The 25,787-nt window shown below is 37.3% G+C and overlaps 1 protein-coding gene across 1 annotated transcript in view; it reads left to right on the top strand.

Annotated features, from left to right (window-relative positions):
* nlgn1 (neuroligin 1) overlaps window positions 1–25,787 on the top strand; it is a 935,889-nt gene that overhangs the window by 120,230 nt on the left and 789,872 nt on the right. Inside the window, exon 2 of the mRNA XM_030132665.1 lies at window positions 5,039–6,066. Within this exon, the coding sequence (XP_029988525.1) occupies window positions 5,532–6,066 (535 nt within the window). The 5' untranslated portion in view covers window positions 5,039–5,531. The remainder of the gene's footprint in view (window positions 1–5,038; window positions 6,067–25,787) is intronic.

Here is a 25,787-nt window from a genome sequence, read left to right as displayed (position 1 = left end):
CCCAGGGGCCGGACTGGACCCTTTGGCGGGCCGGATTTGGCCCCCGGGCCGCATGTTTGACACCTGTGCTTTAATCTATTCAAAAGTTTTAATACCTCTACCAAAGTAAAATAATTACACCTGTAAGAATATTTGGCTTCTAGTGTAGCTGTTTTTACAGTGCGAGGTAAATGGAATGCATCAATATTCCCATTTTAAGTGGAAGGCATGCTGTTAGGAAATGAATATATTGTAAGCATTTAGTTAACTTATCTATGATCAAACACTCTTGTACACACACACACACAGGAAGTGAGTGTAAGCTATTTGTCTGTATATCACACACTTCACTTTGATCTCATCTCTGCTTGTGTTTATTCCTTTTTCTTTTCTGTTGTAGTTCTCCTGCTGCTGATGTTGTAAGCGTCTGTAACTTTGTTGTCTCATACCTGCCTGCCACTCATTTCTCGGCTGTCTGCGTGTGGAGAATGAGGAGAGCACTTTCACATATAAATCTGAGATATGCCTCGCCTAAAGTGTGTGTGTGTGTGTGTGTGTGTGTGTGTACGATCACGTCATATTCCCCTTAACGTCTCTCAGCTCATCTACGTGCTTGTAAATGTGTGAAAATAGCATATTTTCGTAAGTCAGCAAGACACGTTGTCATGTCTGTGTGTGAGAGAGCGGAATATGTGTGTGTGAAGCTAAATAGGATTTCCTCAGTGTATGAAATCTGAAGGTGAGCTCATCCAGGTGGAACATTGACTCCTAAGCAGTGTGAAAAAAATACACAGTCGGGTAGACAAGCCTTCGTGTTGTACACCTCACATACACACACACATATACATACATGCACTTATAGATTTGTACTAATTTTACTATTAAAATTTCACTACAATCAACCTTGATTTTTTTTTTTTTCTGATGTGCATTTCGGCCAACACATATATACTAATACTTTCAAATTTACGCAAATGTTTTTTTTTTTTACTATGTCTTGGTAGTTTATTAACACCTGAACTAGTAGTCTTGCTTGTTTTGGAGCTCCATAAAGGTAGATTTCACAGATTTCATGACTGACATATGCATTTTTTCCCCTGACACGGTCTATATATATGAATTTGGGATGGTATTAAACAAAGAAGTAAAAAATAATACGAAAGTCAGCCATTGAAATGTAGCTGAAGTAAGTCATAAAGCAAACACATCCCCTAAAGCACAGGTGTCAAACATGTGGCCCGGGGGCCAAATCCAGCCCACCAAAGGCTCCAGTCCGGCCCGTGGGGTGAATTTGTGAAATGCAAAAATTACACTGAAGATATTGATAAACAAGGATGTTAAAATCATTTTAGGTCAATTCAATCTAAAGTGGGTCAGACCAGTGAAATACTATCATGATAGTCTGTAAATAGTGAAAAGCATTTTTTTCTCCTTTGTTTTAGTGTAAAAACAGTAAAATTACATAAATGTTTACATTTACAGGCTAGCCTTATTAAAAAAATGTGAATAACCTGAACAAAAATGTCTTATGTATGTGGAACTCTAACAATATTCTGCCTGTTATTCAATGTTGTGTGTATTTGTAGATCCACTGTGATCTGTAAATTATGATGCACATGTATAAATGATGAAACTCAGGTGTAATATTGTTAAATTGCAATTATTTTTTCTTAAGAACTTTCAGGTTGTTCATAGTACTAGTTCAGCCCCCTTCAGATCATATTAGGCTGCATGTGGCCCCTGAACTAAAATGAGTTTGACACCCCTGCCCTAAAGTATACTAACTAAATTAGGTAGCTCGGTTACACATAAAGCTTGGTGATAGCTTCCAAGCAACTGCTAATAACACCCTGAAACATTTAGCATAAAACTGGCTTATGTAGATAGGATCTCTCTGGGTAAAGGGTGAATAGATTTGTCAATCGTCCTTTATAATTTCAGCGTTCGGGGTTCCTGCGTGGTCTTAAAAAGTCTTAAAAGTCTTGAATTTACTATTAATACCTTAATAAAGTCTTCAGAAGGTATTCAATTTGATATAGTAGGTCTTAAGTTATGTTGAGATAACCTTGTTAGCTGTATTATGTTTAAACGTGTCTGTTAAATATCCAAACTGCAAAGAAAATAACATTATTCCACTCAGTTCCACCAAGTTCCAACCTGACCATTTATATTGAAACTAGGAACCAATTATTGTTAACTTTAAGACAAGATAAGATAAGATAAGATAAGATAAGATAAGATAAGATAAGATATTCCTTTATTAGTCCCACAAGGGGAAATTCCAGATTTACAGCAGCAATAGCAGAACACAAACAAAGCACACAACAGCAAAACAGAGCAAAATCAAAAATAAAGACAAATTAAAAAAAAAAAAAAAGCTATAAATACTCTTTATAGCTGTGCACACGCTGAACATGCCACAGGTGAGATAGGGTAGATACTCACACATACACCTATACACACATATCTACACATATAATTATATATATATAGACATATATACAGATTATACATATGAGTATGATTTATTGCACAGAATTTGTACAGAACTTTGTTGCCCCCGGTGAGAAATGATTCAGCATGATGGGAATCAAAGCATTGTAGTAAATAAAGAAATTTTCCAAACTTCTAGGAGTCATGAATTTTTGGTAGTATGGTCATGAAATAGGCTGTGAAATGGGCATTAAATTATATTCTAAGTAGTCTTAAAAATACTTAAATTGAACTTATAGAAACCTGTAGGAACCCTGAGCATTAAAAGTGCTAGAAAGCAGTTCTGTTTGATGAATATGACTAGGGGCAAAGTAACCAAGAGGTAGAGTTGGTTGGCCAGTAACCAGAGGGTTGGCAGTTCAAATCCTGATCCTTCCCTACAGTGCTACTCACACTGGTTTATGAATGTTCGGTGGCAGCCACACTTCCGTCAGTTTGCCCCAGGAAAGCTGTGGCTACAGATGTAGCTTACCACTGTGAGCGTGAATGAATCATGGATAAAAAAAAAAAAAAAAAATTGTAAAGCGCTTTGAGACTGTAGAAATGTATTTTTATTTTTATTATTATTATTATTATTATTATTAGCTTGATGACAGCTGACTGTGCCTGTATAGCATTTCTGAAAAATACTTTACGTCAAATGCTCACAATTTGGACAAAGGAAAAGTATGATTGGAACAGTTTGTCCATTCTCTGTGGGCATACAAGTGTTATAATTAGCTCTCAGACTAGTGTTGTACGCCATAGGAACATACATGTTCAGTACTCAATAATTAGTGCTCAGTCTTGCATTTAAGTACTTGTATGGAGATTGTATCAATGTTTCTTGAACTGTGGCCCCTTCAGAAGGTTGGTGCTAAAGGTACTAGACTGGACTGGCCATAGAAATGTGCTATTCTGGTGACTGATAAATTAGCTGTTACTACCTTGATATATGTGCTAATAGCTGTAGCATGTGGTTAGCATCTGATTTTAACATGGTGCATGGGGGTCAGTGGTGGACTCCATCCATCCATCCATCCATCCATTTTCCAAACTTCTAGGAGTCATGAATTTTTGCCAGCATGGTCATGAAATAGGCTGTGAAATGGGCATCAAATTATATTCTAAGTAGTCTTAAAAAGGTCTTAAAAAGACTTAAATTGAACTTATAGAAACCTGTAGGAACCCTGAGCATTAAAAGTGCTAGAAAGCAGTTCTGTTTGATGAATATGACTAGGGGCAAAGTAACCAAGAGGTAGAGTTGGTTGGCCAGTAACCAGAGGGTTGGCAGTTCAAATCCTGGTCCTTCACTCCAGTGCTACTCACACTGGTTTATGAATGTTCGGTGGCAGCCACACTTCCGTCAGTTTGCCCCAGGAAAGCTGTGGCTACAGATGTAGCTTACCACTGTGAGCGTGAATGAATCATGGATAAAAAAAATTTAAAAAAAATTGTAAACTGCTTTGAGACTGTAGAAATGTATTATTATTCTTCGCTTGATGACAGCTGACTGTGCCTGTGTAGCATTTCTGAAAAATACTTCACTTCAAATGCTCACAATTTGGACACAGGAAATTAACAAAAAATTGGAACAGTTTGTCCATTCTCTACTTTGGGCATACAAGTGTTGTAATTAGCTCTCAAGCTAGTATTGTACGCCTTAGGAACATACATGTTCAATACTCTATAATCAATGCTTAGTCTTGTATTTATGTACTTGTATGGAGAATGTATCAATGTTTCTTGAACTGTGGCCCCTTCAGAAGGTTGGTGCTAAAGGTACTAGACTGGATTGGCCATAGAAATGTGCTATTCTGGTGACTGATAAATTAGCTGTTACTAACTTGATATATGTGCTAATACCTCTAGCATGTGGTTAGCATTTCATTTTAACATGGTGCATGGGGGTCAGTGGTGGACTCCATCCATCCATCCATCCATCCATCCATCCATCCATCTGGTGGGGTCATGGGGAACACATTGCCAATTCATTGTGGAGTCAGTTGTGGACAGCCCTGATCAAAGCACAAATGCTTTCAGCAGATCCATGCACCCAGCTAAATTTAATTATTTCAAGAAAACAGAGTGACCACAAGATTGATTTTTACAACAGGCCAAACAGCCCTCTAAGTTATTCCAAAATAATGAAAGAAAATTCACGATATTTACATATTTATGAAGCTGGAACATATCCATTTTGTATATAAATATTTGTACCTGACTTTGGTTGCGTTGAGACTGTATTTATCAGGTAAAAATGAAGCCAAAAGGGCTGATTAGTCACTGCCAATGTGACAACTTGTATTTACAGCCGTCATCACCCGGATTTATATTATTGAAGAACTTTACTAAAAACATACTGATGAGAAAAATGACAAACACAACTCAGATTTTCCATCGATTTGCTTTTAATGAGTTGTCATTATGTAATTTATACATTCTATGAATAAAACAATGATATACTTCCTGTTTCATATAAATAGATGATATGTTTGTGTTTAAGTGATTTGTGTTTTTAAACTGAGATCATCATCATGTCACCCAATGTACATATTAATTATTGCTGCTGTTGTTGTTGTTGCAGGGAACTGTTGTTGGACTGGACCCAACGACTCTGCTCTCCACAGCAACTCTTGCATCTGCTGCTGTAAAAAGGCTCATTCCAAAATGATGGAAACCCCGACCACCGACTGCTTTGACAACCTGATGAGCAGTGGCGTTTAAAGATGAAGTCATCCCTGTTGTCTCCTTCATCGCTTTTGGCAGGGCTCTTGTGAGGATTAATTTGCTGTTCTGATTTTGCCAAGCAGGAGGAAACTGATGGCTGCTACATTTCCACTGTCAGGCTTGTACACTTTGGATTTTAAAAAGGATCATTAGCCACCGTAATCTTTGTCCGCTCTGGAGTTACGTATTTGTTTTTGCTTGTGTGTGAGTGTGGTTTTAGTGTGATTGCGTGTTTGTGTTTGCATGGCGTGACAGAGATACAGAATTTATACTTGGATTAAAAAACAAAACAAAAAAAACAAAAAAAAACACAAGATACAGCAAAGAAGTTGGAACCAGGAATAGCAGCTATGGCTCAGTGGAGGCACCGTTCAAGGACAGGGTGTCGACTACTTCAGACTGCCAAGAACGGCAGCAGAATGATGGGATATGTAGGGCTCGAAGGGTCCTCAATTGCTGGACGGTGGATGTTGTCTTTGCTATGGCTCGGCCTCCTGCTGTTGCACGCATCCCCAGGTGTGTCGGCTCAGAAACTGGATGAAAACGACCCAGTGGTGACCACCACCTACGGTAAACTGCGTGGTGTTAAGAAGGAACTCAACAACGAGATCCTGGGTCCTGTTGTGCAGTTTTTGGGCGTCCCGTACGCAGCTCCGCCCACTGGTGAACGCCGTTTCCAGCCGCCAGAGCCCCCAGTCTCATGGCCGGAGATCCGCAACGCCACACATTTTGCGCCAGTGTGCCCCCAGAGCATTGTGGAAGGCCGTCTGCCCGACGTCATGCTGCCCGTGTGGTTCACCAACAGCATTGACATAGTGTCCACGTACGTCCAGGACCAGAGCGAGGACTGCCTCTACCTGAACATCTACGTCCCCACTGAGGATGGTGAGTTAGCCTGTGGGCCTGGGGCAGGGTGGTTGTGGGCAGAGCAGTGGAGGGGTGGGGTGGGGGTGGAGGGAACTGAACCCACAACCTTCAGGTAGATAGAAAAGTGTGTTTGCGATGAGTGTTTTATTTGTGAGGGTGCATTTTTGTCTCTGTCCTTGTTTGTCTGTCGAGGGAAAGCATGATCTTGTGCATGTTTATAGATGCATGACACTGCTTTTAGCACATGAACGTGTGTGAGATATGTTAAAAGAAGGATAAAGGAATAATGTGTGTGTGTGTGTCTGTGTGAATGTGTGTGAGAGAGAGAGAGACAGCGCCATACATTGAGCCTAATCTTAGCCTTTACATCATAGTTAACACCATGTTCTTCCACCTGTTAGCCCTTTTCTTCTTCCTCCTCTACTCTCTATGTCCTTCCTTTCTGAAATTGTGTTTCCATAAAATTGTAATGTTGCAAAAAAAGAAGATGCATTTCAATCCTTTCCTCAGTTTGGAACTAGTAATATTCTGTGTAGTGTCATCAGGTGAGGCTAGGTGGCAGTAAAGACTATTATTATTATTATTATTATTATTATTATTATTATTATTATTATTATTATCATTATTATTATTATTATTATTATTATTATGTATTTATTCATTTTGCCATAAGTCATTCTGATCTCATTCACTTCATTTGAACCTTCTGATATCTATTATTAATTATTCACAAATTAATAAGATCAATAAGAACTTTTTTTAATGCTGGAGTGAGCACATTTGTTCTTGTGCAGTGAAATGCAAAAAAAAAAAAAAAAAAGCTTGATTGATGTGTGCTGATAGGATGTTTTGCAAACTATTATTATTGGCCACAATCAGTATTCAGCTCTGATTGTGGGTGAAGACAAATATGTATCTTCACTTACTTACTTTGAATGGAAATACATATTCAAAATACTAAAATAGCCTCCAGCTATATATATATATATATATATATATATATATTTTTTTTTTTTTTTTTTTTGTTTTGTTTTGTTTTGAAGTTTTGCATGTATTGATTAATTACACTGATATAAAGTGATCTGCATCAGTGAGCATGATTTTTTTCATCCCAAACGTAATGTTTTGTTCACAGTTTGCCCTTTTGCATCAGTCATTTCTAATAGAATAGCCTGCTTAAAAGTGCACATACAAATATGTTGATGGAAACACATCTAGTGTTGCTTCTTCCAGTCTCTTCCTCTTGTCTTCTCATCTTCATCACCTTATTTTCCCTCCTCTGCTCCCTCCCTCCTTCTGTCCCTCATGTCTGTAGCTCATCACGGCCTATTGTGCTCCGCCACAAAGGCTACAGTTCATTAAACAAGACAGTCGTTGTCATGATCATCACTGATTGATTTGGCTGGCTGGCTGAATGACTGGTTGGCCTGACTGATAGACTGATAGACTGAATATAGCGCTGATTGAGCTGGTGTGATTCATTCTTTTCCTCTGTCTTTATTTCTCACCATCCCTCTTTTCTAAGTCTTTTCCACTCAATCAGCTTTGTGTGGCTGTGTGTGCATGCCAGCTCCTGTGTGCGTTGCGCGTCCAGGGGCTCCATGTTATTCTTTAGTCTTCTATTCATTTTACAGTCAAAAGAATATCCAAGGAATGTGCCAGGAAACCGGGCAAGAAAATATGTAGACAAGGAGGTATGTATGATCTGAACCTATACAATGCCACAGAGAGAGAAGAAGATCCTGAAACAGGACTAGAAAAAAAAAGTGGAACTGTGTGGTAAAGCAGAGAGCAATGGTGAAATCAAGGTCTACGAATTATTCAGGTCTTGACTCAGGGCATCTGCAGGTTTTTAGAATGCGAAATTTAAGAGACGGGATCTGTTAAATGTTACCTGGGAGTGAATTGAGGGTCGATTTTTAAGAAGCAAAGTAAGAAAACCCGAGCTGTCAGGAGTAATCTTCCTCTAACTGAACATACCCGATGCAATTCAGGAAGCATCGGGCGGTTGAAGCAAAGCTGCAGAGTCCTGCTCACATTTGTCAGAGTTTGTAACCACCTTTAGAAATCCTGCAGAAAACTAACATTGACATATTTGCTACTAAAACCCTGACTCAGATATGTAACTTGTAGACCTTGTGATGGGGAGACTCCACTGATAATGTGTGTGCTCTCATTGGTCGGTGAGATGTGGATGCGAGAGATTTGATTGGCTGCCAGATCGCGGGTCAGAAAGTGTGCGGTAATGGTGGCTTATGTGGGAGGAGACGGCAGCATATTAGATCACATACACACACACACACATATATACGCACACAGTGATGTAGTTGTATGCGGTGTTAGACAAGATGAGCTCAGGCTAGACCTTGACTGTGTAATCTCCATTAAAAGAAAGCAGAGCCGTGTTCAGGTTGGCTCGGGCTACTGTATCAACCACTGTTTCATCAAGATAATGCCCCCCTCCTCATCCTCCTCCTCCTCTCTGTCTGACTGACTCCTCTGGATGTTCTTTTTGTGTGTATGTGTGTGTGTGTGTATGTGTGTGTGTGAGACAGAGAGAGAGAGAGAGAGAAAGACACAAAGAGAGAGACAGATGCTGACACTGTCCTTGATAAGGTCTGGGTGTTAATGTCATTGTCTTGGCAGACGTTTGCATTATCACTTATAGGACATTCTTCCTCTTCTTACTGCCCACATTTAGGATTGGCTGATATGGAGGAACAGTCTTATCTCGATATATTCTATGATATGTCTCTTGAAATTTTTCTCTGAATTGGGTAAACGTTTCAGTTATGAACCGTCTGCGATACGTTGCCACAAATACAATAATACAGTTGACATACGTGACAAATACAGGGTGACACAAAAAAACAGGAACTTTTTAACAATCCAATAAAACCAAGAGTGATGGAAGAAAAATATTTTATTCATAGTAATTGAAACCTTAAAACATGCCATTTAAGAAACAATGATGGAATTTTCATTTTTTAAAAATTACTTCCTGTAGATGGCGTCCTCCTGTACGAATGCATTCTTGAAATCTGCTGTTGAGATTCCTCATTGACCGCTGCAACATCTCAGCTGTGATACTGTGAATTTCATCCTGAATTCTCTGTTTTAACTCATCCAGAGTTCCAGGTCGAGTCGTGTACACTTTACTCTTGAGATAGCCCCACAAGAAAAAAAATCACAAACGGACAAATCTGGCGATCTAGGGGGGCCAGGGAACGTTACTGAATCTTGAGATCACACGGTTACCGAACAATTCTCGCACAGCCGCCAATGGTTACTAAAATGGGGGTGTGTTTACTTGCTCAAGGTCACTGTCTCGCAGTGCTGCCACTTGCTCATGTCTGCCAATACACACTTCAAAAATTCCCGTTTTTTTGGGGCGTTGTACAAGTACAGGGTGACCATCGTAACCATTGGTGGCTGTGCGAGAATTGTTCGGTAACCGTGTGATCTCAAGATTCGGAAACGTTCCCTGGCCCCCTAGATCGCCAGATTTGTCCGTTTGTGATTTTTTCTTGTGGGGCTATCTCAAGAGTAAAATGTACACGACTCGACCAAGAACTCTGGATGAGTTAAAACAGAGAATTCAGGATGAAATTCACAGTATCCCAGCTGAGATGTTGCAGCGGTCAATGAGGAATCTCAACAGCAGATTTCAAGAATGCATTCGTACAGGAGGACGCCATCTACAGGAAGTAATTTTTAAAAAATGAAAATTCCATCATTGTTTCATAAATGGCATGTTTTAAGGTTTCAATTACAATGAATAAAATATTTTTCTTCCATCACTCTTGGTTTTATTGGATTGTTAAAAAGTTCCCGTTTTTTTGTGTCACCCTGTATTTATGCCGTTTTCTTTCCATTTCCTTTTCTTTCTGAGCTCACCATCTCTGTTTATCTCTGCAGTGCTGATGATGCTATGGACAGTCGTCATGACTACAGTAGCAAAAAAACACATTACACAAACTGCAGCAGGTTGAAGTGGACTCACCGAATACTTGTGAGGGCAGATTTCTTAAGAGGAGAAAACAAGCGCTTACGTGACTAGTAATTGATGTCAGGGGTAAATGCAGACTGTAGAAAGGTGTATTTCATATTTCACAGTGAAAATGACAAACATGGCATGTATGACATACATGGAAAAGCAACCTTTGCACTGTATTCTGACTATCAATCAGACATAACCAGTATCCTGTATTTATTGTATGTGATTGATATGTTAATATATTTTACACTAGTAAAAATAATGTGGAATATGCTGTTTGTGGTCCAGAGCCATGAAAAACAGGTAGAAATGAAAGAAAGAAAAGCTATTAAGCTGTAGATTTCATTCAGTTCATATAAGTTGTTTGATTGTTTGATGACACCTGTTTGAAAGCAGTATGTTTTTTTTATATATATATATATACCAAAAGGGAATCTGTCCTGTATGGATGCAACGGTACAGGTTATCCACATTTCGGTACGTATTGCGGTTCTTGAGTCACGGTTCATCGTAGGTTCGGATGCAGAGCCTGGCTGCACGCCGAAATGTAACTGGGAGCTGATGGAGATCCTTTAGGCTCATTTATGCTCACTTTATGTACGTAACAGTGGCGGCTGCTCGTTTTTCAGACAGGGGAAGCTCATTGTCGGCTTACATCAAAACAAATGTCAAGTTATTTAAACATAAATTCGGCCCTCCGTTCCTTTTTAAGAACCTTATCGTACCAAGTAAACAAGAAAACGTTGAAATTATGTTAAATTGAAACAAGGAAGTACAATGAGTCGGTTTTATTTACAGTGCAAGAAGCGAACAAGTAATTTCGTAGTGGTTTCTCTTTTGATTTCACAGCAGAATGCGTGACGGTATTAAAATGAACTCTGTCAAGTGAAGGAGTAGATCTCAAAATAGCTGTCAATCAAATGGGATTCAGCCTTTCGACTGATCCTCCAATCAGCACGTGGAAGCCCGGCGTCCAGCCCAGCCAAGCTCCGCCCACAGCTCTATTTACCCCCAGAGACACCGAGCATCTGGGGGCGGGACAACATTGTGGCATTTATACGATTACCGTCCAGTTTTGAGGCAATGAAAAAAACTGTTCCTTGGAATCCCATTGAAGTCCATGCACACCGGGCATCTACGGGCAAATGCACTGACCATAGATCGTATGAAAAAACAGCGCAACGGGAATGTATGAGAAGTGAACAACATCGAGTCCGTTGATTTATGATAAAGCTGATTCTGAACAAACTCGTTTTGAGATGAACGTGCTCTAACACATTTGTAGTCAATGAAATGTCAACACAACCGTACATATTTAACCATTTAATTTTCGTAATTTTAGTGGAAGCCGGACTTCCCTTGCAGTCTATGACAAATCGCCACTGATACGTAAATAGGCACATCCATTTCTAACGTTGTCATGCGTCACTGCCGTCATACTTCCGTGCGTCTTGTATGTTGGACTCAGTGTCTCTCAATCAATCCACCAGAGGGCACCGCTCTTAATTAACATACTGGCGGAATACCACAAAGAAGATTTAAGTTTTTTGAGAAGAAGAAGAAGTCAGTAATAACAAACATGGCAATGACAAAAGAAGTTTTACTCGTGGATATTAATGTTAATATTGAGAAGGGTAGCTGTCATAAATATGTCAGTAGTTTTTCACTAACTCACACAGTCGCTCTTTGAAAAGTTCCGCTATTTATGGAAATTATTCTATTCAAATCTCAACACTACCTCCACAGTTCCCGGTGATACTGCTCCATATTCTCCGTGAAATGATGACAAATGACAAATGAGCCGCACCGTGATACAAGCTCGTATTGAACCGCTAGGGTCGTACCGCTCAGTACGACGATACGACGTGTACCATTGCACCCCTACTGTGCTAATGCAAGGAATTAGTAAAGCTGGCCTTTAGGGCTGACAAATTCTTGCAAATCACCACAAAGCTAGCTTATCAACAGTAATGCTACAAACAACCTGTTGCAATGCTGGCCCCATAAAACTAGACGAGACTGCAGACCCTCAGCCATTCAATTATATCTACTACATTCAGTTCCAAGACCCTCAAACATAGGATTTATGTATCTATAATTAACCGTTTCAAAGCTACTCTTGGTGAAGTAGAAGTGATTTCGGTATCTGTTCTGTCAGTTCTATTATCAGAATGAGGATGGACAGGTCTGGAGTATTTCAGATATTGCCTAGCTCTCTTCGTACTTTAACCTCAGTGGTTCTTCTCTGCAAACAAAACACTGCAAACATGTTGTGCACACACATACACACACACACACACACACACACACAGAGCCACAATGGGGATATACAGTGTGTTCACACAGGGAGATTATAGAAGCTTACATATTAGTCACACAGCATGGGGAATCACCAGTATAAAGCCAAGACCCAGACTGTCTCTGACGATGTTTTTTTTTTTTCTATTTTCTAGTGAATGGAGATTAGATTGACAAACAATGGTAATTTTACAGTAATGGACACAAGAATGTACCTCTATCGATGTCACAGTACAAGCCGCTTTGCTTTGAATGTTTTTTCTTCATCTTTCGTCGTAGTCTTCCTGGTTGTGCATTGTGTACCAAAATTAATTTATTCTGGTGAAATGTCAGAGAACAAGTTTTAAGTGCGTACACAGTACCCTCAGTATGCACTCATTAGGTTCAGCTCTATACAGCTGCTTTGCTCTGCAGGGAGTCATAAGTAATTAAACAAAACATAGAATTACTACTTAGGAAATGGATTTACGTTTCACCAGAAAGCTTCAATTTATCGTGCCTATAAAACGCATTCACTCCCTGGATGTTTTCTCCTTTTTATTGGTTTCAAAAATGGAATCATAGCCAATATATATTGCCTGTTGGGATGACAATGTATTACAAAGAAGAACAAAAAAGTCAAAATGAAAACAAATACAGTAGGTCTTAGTCAGGTTTGCACATCTGGACACCACATTTTTACTCCATCCGGGTCAAAACACAGTAATGTCCCGTCAGAGAGCGAACTTTAATTGATTGCCATTCCAGCATTTATTTCAATGTAAAGTAGCTCCTTGTTTTGAATAATCTCTTATGGTTCAACTAAAGCACAAATGAATTTAAAAGTAAAAATAGGACCAATGGCCCTGTAGCTTACCGGCCAAATTAAAAGCTTTGGGAAATGTATCCAGATGCCATTTATTATCACCCAGTTCTGTGTATTTATGATATTACAGAAATAGCCCATCTTTTGGTCATATTCCAATCAGATCTGTAAAAAATTCAAATTCCAACTTGAAATCATTGATACTTACTGATTTATTGGATCAATCCACTTCCTATCTCTTATAATGGGGAAATTTTTCAAAGTCGCACCATATTCAGAATCAGATCCAGATTGAAATAATTTCAATACCTTGTGTTGACATCATCATACAGAAGCTGTATAGCAAGTTTGAAGTCAATCAGAACTGTAGTTTTGGAGAAAAAGACAATTGAAATGTTTTCCCCATAAGAGCCCATGTTAAATTTTCCGAAAGTTCCCGGATCCAGAAGAAGATCCTGATCAGCATGTGGCCATTATCTTTTGGTCATCTCCCCATCAGGGCTGGACTGTAGAAATTTACACTGGATATCATTTATATTTACTGAGTTATTGCATCGATCCACTTCCTATCTCTGATAATGGGGACATTTTTTCAAAGTCGCACCAAATCCAGAATCAGATCCGGATCCAAATAATTTCACTAACTTTTGTTGACATCATCATAAAGAAGCTGTATACCAAGTTTGAAGTCAATGGGAATTGTAGTTTCGGAGAAGGAGACGATTGAATTTTTTGTAACGGACAACAGACGCCGACGACGGACGCAGCATGACGACAATAGCTTAAGGCCTGTTAGCCGGTAAGCTAATAAGCTAAAAATGTGGGTCATTAGCAACACTAATCGGTCAAATTGTCTCTAAAATGTCTCGTGAGAGAGATTTCAAATTCCGTGTTTTGACCCATTCTTCTTTGCAAAACTCCTCGACCTCAGACACGAGCAGCTTTTATCAAGTCTAGCCTGAAAAAAATCACGATTGCATCAAGGTTTGGGCTTTGACTCCAGAACATTCAGCTTGGTGTCTTCAAAACCATTTCTGTAGACCTTTCACTGTTTACATCAAGTACTTGCCTCCCTGGAAAATAAATCTCCTTCCAAGTCCATCAGGTCGTCTTCCATGACTTTCTTAAATTTTGTTGAATTCGTTGTAGCCTCTTTGTTTACAAGTCGTCTACGGATCGCTGCTTAGAAACATCCCCACAGTGTGATGCTGCCACTACCTCAGTCCACGGTGGGGATGGTGGGTTTGTGGTGATGTTTTTGTTATGTGTCCACCAAGCATAGAGTCTAATCTGATGGCCACAAAGCTCCATGTTAGTGTCATTAGACCATAGAAAACTTCAACCAGTTGACCTTGGACTCCTCCATATGCCTTTGGATGAAATCTGGTGATTTTTTTTTTTTTTTTTTTTTTCAGTGGCTTCCTCTTTTCCCTTCTCCCATAAAGCTTTGACTGTTGGATCTTTTAACTCCCTCTCATTAGTCATAGGGGTCTTGGTGGAATCGCTCACTAATCTGTTTTCACTTTGGAATAAAAAGTCTAATTTACCTTATTGAAAAACCTTTTTCACATTGCATTCTATACACACATAGAATCTAAATGATTTATTTTACACCAGAATACATAAAATATGATCAAATACAAATCACCCAGTCATTATGTAATTAACTGGAATGGCCATATCACAGTAGGTTATCCTTAGCTTGTGGTTGCCAAACACCTTGGTAACACAGTTTGCTTCAAGTGTTCAATTTAACATATATCAACATATGTACACTACAAACAAAAAGTTATGGATATTTAAAATTTTTAGGCTATTTTTTTAATGACCAGACATAGTTTTACTTACAAATGACAAAAATTAAAAAAAAAAAAAAAAAAAAAAAAAAAAAAAAAAATATATATATATATATATATATATATATATATATATATATATATATATATGTACAGGGTGACACAAAGAAAAAAACGGGAACTTTTTAACAATCCAATAAAACCAACAGTGATGGAAGAAAAATATTTTATTCATAGTAATTGAAACCTTAAAACATGGAATTTTCATTTTTTAAAAATTACTTCCTGTAGATGGCGTCCTCCTGTACGAATGCATTCTTGAAATCTGTTGTTGAGATTCCTCATTGACCGCTGCAACATCTCAGCTGGGATACTGTGAATTTTATCCTGAATTGTCTGTTTTAACTCATCCAGAGTTCTTGGTCGAGTCGCCAATGGTTACTAAAATGGGGGTGTGTTTACTTGCTCAAGGTCACTGTCTTGCAATGCTGCCACTTGCTCATGTCTTCCAATACGCACTTCAAAAATTCCCGTATTTTTGGGGTCACCCTGTATATATATATATATATATATATATATATATATATATATATATATATATATATATATATATATATATATACATATCCTTAACTTTTTGTTTGTAGTGTATGAGGGCATCCAAACAACATGGATGTAATGGTCTTACTATGAGGTTCCCTGCCTGCATCTAAATTCTGGGGGCAGAAGTTTTCTATGAAATTCTGATGAAGGTCTCATAAGACAAGGTATGCTACCTAAATTATGCGGAATACACTTGCTTTTACAGCTTTAAAGAATATGTTAAAAAAACACACACATCGGCCCATTAAGGGGGTGAAATGCTAATTTATCAAGGTTGCATATTGCTGGTGTGCATGTTAAAAACAATAGTGCAGATGAAGGACGTGAGCTGATGATGTGTTCTTTTTACATTGCAAGGCCATGATTCTTCATAGACATTCGTGGCCTTGTATATATTATCACAGAACAGTGTTAGGGATAATTTATCGTCCAATCTAGAGCACTCTCATATGTCCTCCACGGGAGGAAACCCCATGTCTGTAACCACTTTTAGTTCTCGAGACTAGCACTATGCCAGTCAGGAGACACACAATTGGAGTGAGCATGCTGAGTGACTTTGGCGTTTCATGTCTATATGTGCGTAACAACTGTAATGCAGTGTTCGGTTGGTAGGGAAACATTATCGTAAGTGTGGTGTAGTTATATATGAGGCCTACTGTGTTCTGATGTCACTTCTGAAAATAGCACAGTCATTCCCTCGAAATCAAAAGAACAGAACTGTCTGAACAAATCAAAATGTCCTTGTTCTACAGATGCAGAATGAATGAAAATTAACTTGTGTCACTTTAACACAAGCAACTTCTGCTTACAATATTGACAGTCTTCAAAAACCTTCAATTTTAAGTATTGATCCACACAAAACCGGTGTTTGCAGCCTGTCGAGGCAGGTTTTTATTTGACCATAGTACAATTGACGCTTTGTTAAATCCCATTTCCCTTTTTCCCATTTCAATAATAACAAATTTGAAATGTCAAAAGAGAAAAATAGACAGAAAGGACTACAATATGCACTGAGGAGCTATAATTTGTTGCTTTAATTTGATCAATTCAACTCATTTGTTTGCTTCTAGCTGAGTACATAGGCCTAGTTGTTAACAAACAAAGACTGATGAATATTAATTATGATTTATTTATGTTTTAGCTTTAGGGAAGACAGTTGTGTACCATTTGAAGCTGAGCAAACACACTATACCACACAAAAGAAACATCAGCCACACACTATAATTCTGAATATGACCATATTCTGAGTGTGTAAACAGCATATTCCATTTGTATAGGTTGAATTAGGATATTTTACCAAATAGAGCATTTTCTAATTAAAACATGTGAGACATGCCGATATTATTTTGGTTTTACAAGATTCTTTCCACATATATAAAGCACATGCAAAAATTAATCTAGCTTGAGCATTTTACGGCAGGTTGTGACTCATGACGTGTGTTTACGTGGAGTGGGAGTAAAGTCAATGATCCTAGTAGATATGGATGCTCCTGAGAAAAGGCCACAGTTGTGATTGGAATGAGAAACACATTACTGTGAAACATTATGACAGGGGATATATGTGTATGGATATATGGGTAAATACAAAAAAACTGACCGTCTCTAGGAGGTATTTGAAGGAACTAAAGAGGGAGTCTGAGTTCACACACTGACACATCTACAACCAGTAAAGCACTGACAAAACTGTAAACTTTTTAATTTATATTGGGATGTGCACAATTTATGCAAGCAAGAATACTAGGGATATAATCATTGTTAGCCACATAAACAGCTTTTTAGGAAGATTATCTTTTATGTATATGATATGTATACATATCATATACATAGGATCTGATTTGATTAATCTTTTACAGGAAAAAGACAAAACTTGGGGATGTTTTGTTAACAAATATCGACATTATACCCAAGACAGATAAACATGTTTCTTTGTTTTTTGTAAGCTAGCATAGATAGATAGATAGATAGATAGATAGATAGATAGATAGATAGATAGATAGATAGATAGATAGATAGATAGATAGATAGATAGCTTTATTGTCTGTTCCAAGTAAAAACTGAAATTTCTCTTTTGTCACGGCTGTAAGACAAAGTTTAAAAAACACACTCAGGCATTAAAGGTGGGGTAGGAGATGTTTTCCTGGAGCATTTTTTTTTTTTTTTACTATATTGCTTAAAATCCCCTTCACACCCAGATTACAACCAATTAATTAAATGCTCTAACATAAAAATAAAAAAAATTTAGTCACCTGTGAAATGGACAGGACTAAAAAAACACCATCCAATCATTTAGACCAGCCCATTGAAATGATTGAATGATGACATGTCTATCTAACTCTACTTCCATTTGTCCCTCCCCTCCTTCCCTCTCTGTGGGTACCCCTCTTTGTGCAGGCTTGGAGCACTTGTACAGGAAATGAAACCAGAGCTTGGCTATATTAGGATGCAAAGTTCATAGGAAAGCCGTTTTGTCACTAACATAAATCTCTAGGGAATGTAACGTTAGCCAGATTGGTATGAATTGGGGCTGTTCTGCCGACAAACATCATAGTGAAATCAACGTTTCTGCTGGTAAGGTTTTACTATGGCGCTGTGCCACCATATGATACATTTCATACAAAAAAATCATCACCATCGCATTAGACTTATTATACATATGTATAATTTATAATAGGCCAGGACAAATGCCCTGCAGAAGACGTAGAGTAATTAGTAATGCGTGTTAAGTTCCACTTTCACCCTCATCCCCCACACGGTCTGGCTGGGGGGGGTGAGGGGCGGCAGGCGGCCAAATAGATGCAGCACTCGTGAACCCTTGGAAGCAAGCATTGCGCGTTCCAGTACTCTGGAGGCGTGGCTTCAGAAGGAAGTCTGAAGAAAGGGGTTTGGACTTTTTGAATTGTGTATTTTCAAAATGTAGCTAGCTCGAACCGTTTTTCCAGGATCTCCTACCCTATCTTTAAAAACACCCCCACACATCGAAAACACAGAACAGATAAAAGCAAATACAATTCAAAACACAGTGCACTTATCATCCCATTTTTGGAACATACAAAGAAGTCTTAACTGATCAAATTAATGTTATATGATGAACCTATCTCTCAGTATAGAGGGAATGCACATACATCACTTCCCCCCTGGGCCACGCCCCTCTAAGTCAGACTGAGTGGCAAAAACAAACCGGCTCAACATGGTGGAGCATAGCAGTAACTACAGCGAGACCGGGAAAAATGTGGAATATAACATGAAATTAAAGACAATTGGACTCGACATGGATCCATACAAGCTACCAAACAACAAGTGGTCTACGAACATTGATATGTGGCCGGAAATCACGTATCCTGACATTTATATGAACCTGATTTCAATGCCGGGAAAATACCCAATGCAAAGGCTGAAAGCATACAAAAGCCAAAGAGTGTTTGACATCCTTGTCATCGTTAATTAGAGGATTACAGCTGGTGAGTGCTTTCAATTCAACATACTATTGTTTTGGAAGTTTTCTGTCAGTGCAGACGTATTTTCTTGGCGGTGATTGCCAAGGTAAAGGCCCAGCAGTAGTGCTCACAGTTCACTACTGATTTACTGGAGTTGAACCCTTAGTATTGACCCAAATGAGTGGATGATCTACTGGTACTGTGGACATTTAAGTAGAGTTAACATCAAATACTTGATACAACACAGATACAACAGCTTTGTGCTAGAGTACCCCCTTATTTGGAAAACTCGGTTAGCCTCAGTTTAAGCTAGTTTACAAATCATGTAGAGCACAAGGTTCAGAATCACACAACTGAAGACAAAAACGTTTCAGTTATGAAATCTAGAACTAAATGACAGATGCTAACATTAAGAGCTTTACTAAGAAGTAACATTAGCCAAAACGATATGTAATTTCAGGTATGATTTTACGCAAGAACACAGCATAAATTAACGTTACCTGACACGAAATGCCAACCACAAATCCAGGTTTCGTTGCCTGGATTCCAGTTATTTCTACGAATTGCAGCGATCCATCTGCTTCTTCTGTCTTTGGCTTTAGGTCACCGCTAAAACGATAGCTCCGAGTGCTTTTTAAACCTATTTGTGCAATCAATGGCACAACAGCTCTTCCCCATTTTTTAGATTGTTCTAAAGTTTTCGCAGTATTCAAGCCAAAGCCGCTACTCATCTCCCTCTTTCTGCCACTCAGTGGATGTAACCGTGGCGACTTCCACTAGCGGTGACATCATGTGCATACCCTCTATATATTGTAGGCTTTTCTGTCAACACATTTCAGAGCTTTTATTACAAAAAAACCCTGATCTATATCTAATATCAGGTATGTACAGTATATTCTCAGACATCTTTGACCTGAAAGTCAACATATTCCTTTGGCAACTTTTATGTGTTCATGGTCAGTAAGAACCTCTGAAATTCTTAGTCTCTATGTAATGAATAACATCGATTGAATCAGCTGTAGGTGAGCACTTCCACGCTGTTTAATCCATATCCGACATCTCTTCTCTTAAACCCTTTTAGTTTCAGAAAAGCAGGGATATATGGTGCCAGACTTTTGCACATTTCTACATTTTCACTTGTTCTTAAAGAATGGTCGACTGAGGTGAGTTTGGAATTGTCGCAAAACAAAACCACGAGTCCGTGATGATCAAAAGAGGCGAGGAATAGGGATGAAGTGCAGCAAGGAAACACAGAGTAATATCAGTGTGAGAAGGACAAAAACAAAGTGAAACGAGGGAACAAAGGGCAGGACATCGGAGCAGCGGTGAATGTGACTAAGGTACAGTGTAATTGCTGTGGGACTCATCTCTTTGTCCTCGTAACGACTATTGTGCTACCCTATGTCCTGCTGGTTCAAAGAAGTCTTCTGTGGTTAAAAGTAGCGTTTTTGATGTGCCTGGGATGGAGTACAGTCATTAAGTTATCACATGCTGAGACAGTGGTCTCTGTAATGAGATCAGAGGAAGCATCGCTGCAGTCGCTCCTCTCTGTCGCTGCAGCGTGAGCCTCCTTTTTTAAATAAAAACAGGAGAATCAAGGGGTGAAAAATCCAAAAGGTTGAAAGGAGAAAAACAAGCCTCTCTCTACAGACTGCGCTCAGTGTAAATTATTACTGTAAATGTAACGCATATGTTGTGGATTTTCATGCATCTATGGAAACACAACATTGGTGTCTTGGGTTTGGAAAAAATCAACACTTGTTTAACAAATTAAATACCCACGTTTGCTTCTGGGATTTTTTTTTTTTTTTTGACATTTCTTGAGAAACTGATTCATAGGCGTACATTAAAAACACATAATTCTCTAATGGCAGCAAAAGATTCATTTATAAATTGGGGTTTAACCCATAAAGACCCAATGCTACTTTAGTGGCAGTTCCCAAAAGAATTGCTCTCTCTATTTAAGCTTATTTAAGTGATTTATCTCCATTTATTCTAGTATTATCCACTGTATTTAGCATTTTTTGAGTGAAAATCCTGTATTTTTCTATATTTAATTTATTGATAGTGTAGATCAGTGGTTTCCAACATTTTTTGTCTCGTGACCCCATTTTAACATCACAAATTTCTGGTGACCCCAGACATTCAAATCAGAGACTTTTTTTTTCTAAAATTAATTTGTTTCTGATCATGCAATAGTTTGCTATACGATGTTGCAAATAAACATTAATTTTAGATAATATTTAGTTAGGGATGTCCCGATATTGGCATAAAAATGTAATATCAGTGAATATCGTAATCGGTTTTTTTTGCCTATCATTAAAACTGATAAAATAATGCCTTGATTTTGCCAGCATTTACCGACGCGTAAATGAAGCATTGTTTGTAGCTGAAAGAAATGTGCAGTTTTCAAAATTGTACAGTAGAGTTGCCACACTGTAATAGACTCATGGAGGGAGGGAGAGAAAATAAATAAATATGGCATTTTTTCCACAACTTAAGTTGAAGTATGTATTCTTTACACAGACATTGATTACATTTTAAAAGCCTTGTTGCATTTGAGAATGCATCCAATGGGGCATCACAATAAAATTAGGCATGATGTCTTAATTCCATGGCAGGAGATATGTGATGTTACCTAAAATTAGTTTAATATCCCACATATATCGGCGGTGGTATCAGTAGATATCGTTATCGGAAATTAAGCGTTGGACGATATCGGCATATCGGTTTTTGGCAAAAAAGCCAATATCAGACATCCCTACATTTAGTCTATATAGTGTTTATTATTATGGACAGAGGCAGAAAAGCCAGGTGTAGATTACTGCACAAAGTGAGAATTTTATTTTCCGTGGTCAGGATATGTACAGTCAATCCAGCTTGGATTTACAAGGCTGACAATTAATACTGAACAAACAATAACTCAAACTATGAATTATGAAAGAGCTGCAGCATCTGAAACCGACCACAATGAACATTTGACAGATAAACAGTACCACAGTGCTTCAGTTTCAGCTTCACAGTTTGTCATGTCTTTTATGGATTGGGATTGTCTCTCTAAACTCACCATATATTTTTTTATTTGTATTTGTATTTCTTTTTTTTTTTTATCAAGTACTAGAAATTTCAGACGACCCCATTTGAATTCCAGGCGACCCCAAGGTTGAAAAACACTGGTGTGGATGTTCATAAAAGCTCAGATTAAAGTTGAGGGTTATTGTATCAGAAACAGAGAAAAATGAAGAAGAAATAGTGATTTTTTTCAGCAAAGATATCAATAACTAAACATAAAAACAAGTGTCTCCATCCACTGTCATTGATCCAACTCCATGGGTTTTACTGGCAAGCCAATGTTGTAGAAGATGACGGTTTCCATGTTCACTACGGAGCCGCTGAACATCCAAATGAGCCAATGGGAAAGAATGACAAACTGCATTTTACACTAATTATTTACATTCATTGATAGGATTAGTGGATCAACAGGTATTAAATATTTTTCTATCAGTAGAGGATTTTGTTCACCATCAGCTGTTTGGGTCTTTATGGGTTAATTATTTCCGCCGAAGCTGAATCCTTTATTTAGCTAACATTCTAATACAGTGGCTTTTGTTCATGCATTTTTGATTTATTTAATAAGGCCAGTTACATCATGCATAGATGAAGTGAGTATAGCACTCCCATGTAAGTATCATAGTGTTTGTAGTGAATGTTAATTTGCAGCACTTGTCCCTCGAAGGGCTTTTATGAAACCAGAGACTACAGGCATGTTGCCATAAAATGTCAAGTGAAAAAAATGCAAATCACATGCATTTTAACAACTGATTTAGAGTAAATAAATAGACAGCATTGTGTTATCAGAAGGTGGCGCAGCACGATATGCTACACAGGACACTAAATAACAGTAGAAATACAGGATCCTCTTAATGTTTTTCATCTCAGTTGGCTGCAAAATGAAACAGATAATTTTTTTTTTTTCCTTTTTTATCAATAACTTTTAATAGTAAAATAAATACATTTGTGGAAATCCACCTTTTGACACTAAACGAGAAGTGTCCTTTAGAAGTTTAGAAGTGGTTGAAATAAGCATACATATTTATGTCTCGTTCTGTTTTTTTTTCACTTACTACAAGAAAATACAGGAAATATATGCACGGCTTTAAAAGACGCAAAAAAAACTGATCGACAAGAATGCTAAAGGTTAAAATGACTATTTAGTGTGACCTCTGACCCCATGATAAGTAGCAGCACAAATAGTTAGAAACATCTGACATGTGTTGAATGAAACCGGGGGTAAAACATCAGAGAATTAATGTGATAAATCTCATATTGTCTGAAGAAAAGAGTTAGACATGTTAAGAGAAAAGGGAGATCACACTAAATAATAGCTTTTTAATTTATAGAAGCTGTTTTGTTTTTAATGCTGTACATGCTTCCCATATGGTTAGATTGTGTTTTAATACAGAGACTGAAAAACACATGTGTGGTCATAACAGCTTAACCTTTTATTAAGCAAGTGACTATTTTTGGTCATTTCGGCATATATTACAAGGCAGTGATAGCAACAGTTACAGTGAGTCAACAATCTCAGGTCCAATGTGGTCTACAGAGTCTGTAAGGTCCAGCTCTGCATGAACAGTGGGTGTACCTGCTTTGTTAGGTACCATGAAGTAATGGTACTAATGTAAGGAATGATGTTTATACACTGCAAAAATCAAAATCTTACCAAGTGTGTTTTTTTCATTTCTAGTCAAGATATTTCATCACACTTAAAATAAGACATAATCACCTAAAGAGTAACTTTTCAGTGCGATATAAGAACTTATTTTTAGACAACAGATCTTGAAAATCTTATTTCAGGAAATCTTACCAAGATCATTTTCACTTGTTCCAGTGGCAGATTTTTTTGCTTAATTCGAGATTTTTTTTTTTTTTTTTTTTTTTCTTTATTCAAGAAAAAAAATCTGCTAATGAAACAAGTGTAAATGATCTATGTTAGATTTCTTGAAATAAGATTTTCAAGATCTATTGTCTAAAAATAACTTATTATTTCTCACTGAAAAGTAACTCTTTAGGTGATTATGTCTTATTTTAAGTGTGATGAGATATTTTGACTAGAAATGAGGAAAAATACACTTGGTAAGATTCTGATTTTTTCCAGTGAACAGATAATGTGGATGTGGACAGGTGTCTGGATCAGCACTTATGTTGGTCTAATGTTCTAAAATACATGTTCCTTTCACCTTACATGTTTTTTTGTTTTTTTTTTACATCTTTATGTTTTATATTTACTTCTTGTAATTTTTTTTTTTTTTTTTTTTTTTTTTTTTTTTTGCCACTTATGGATAAGGAACCAAATTTGGTAACTTCATTAACTTTGATTTTCTACATAACAATGAAATATTTTGAAAAATTTCACAGACGTAATAAAGACTTGTTATGTTCTCCAATAACACACTAAGGTTGAAATTTAGAATTTCAGAATATTTCTATTAGTGCCCTTCAGGGTAAATAATCAGCATTAACTATCTATAATTAGCCTATTACAGTCAAGGAGTTATTATTTGACTTTTGTCCACATAGTGCTGGAATTACTATCCTGGATGACTGGGTGATAGAAATCCAAATGTTTCATGGCCCAGGTAAAACGGGGCTGTTTGTTTCGCCACTGAAAGAATGATTTTACACTTAAATATTATTTTCATATCCCTCAGGGATGTTGGTAAGATGGGAAAACCCAAATTCCACATATGATCTAATCAATTCATGCTAATACAGCTTTCATTATATGTGTGCTTTTTTTTTTTTTGTTTGTTTGTTTTTTTTTTGGTTTTTTTGTATTTTGTTTTCCATAATGCATAGCCTATTTAAAGTGATCATATACCAGACAAGTAAATAATGCTGTTATTGGTTGCAATTAGATTAGGGAGTGACCTTTTTGTTTTGTTTTGTTTTGTTTTTTTAGATATGAGTAGTATGAGCAGTATCCTTAGACTTCAGAAAAATCAACACTTCATTAACAAATTAAATACTCACGTTCACTTTAGGGATTTTTTTTTTTTTTTTTTTTGACATTTCTTGAGAAACTGATTCATAGGCGTACATTAAAAACACATAATTCTCTAATGGCAGCAAAGGATTCATTTATGTTTTTGGGGTTTAACCCATAAAGACCCAATGCTACTTTAGTGGCAGTTCCCAAAAGAATTGCTCTCTCGATTTAAGCTTATTTAAGTGATTTATCTCCATTTATTTTAGTATTATCCACTGTATTTTGCATTTTTTGAGTGAAAATCCTGTATTTTCCTATATTTAATGTACTGATAGTGTAGATCAGTGGTTTCCAACATTTCCATTTTAACATTAAAAATTTCTGGTGACCCCAGACATTCAAATCAGAGACTTTTTTTTTTTCTAAAATTAATTTGTTTCTGATCGGTAAAAAGGGGCTGTTTGTTTCGCCACTGAAAGAATGATTTTACACTTAAATATTATTTTCATATCCCTCAGGGATGTTGGTAAGATGGCAAAACCCAAATTCCACATATGATCTAATCAATTCATGCTAATACAGCTTTCATTATATGTGTGTTTTGTTTTGTTTTTTTGTTTTTTTGTATTTTGTTTTCCATAATGCATAGCCTATTTAAAGTGATCATATACCAAACAAGTAAATAATGCTGTTATTGGTTGCAATTAGATTAGGGAGTGACCTTTTTGTTTTGTTTTGTTTTGTTTTTTTAGATATGAGTAGTATGAGCAGTATCCTTAGACTTCAGAAAAATCAACACTTCATTAACAAATTAAAT

The sequence above is a fragment of the Sphaeramia orbicularis genome, chromosome 4, assembly GCF_902148855.1.
Source record: "Sphaeramia orbicularis chromosome 4, fSphaOr1.1, whole genome shotgun sequence".
In the NCBI taxonomy this organism is placed as follows: Eukaryota; Metazoa; Chordata; class Actinopteri; order Kurtiformes; family Apogonidae; genus Sphaeramia; species Sphaeramia orbicularis.
Note: the sequence above shows the minus strand (reverse complement) of the source record. Positions and strands in the feature narration are given on the sequence as shown.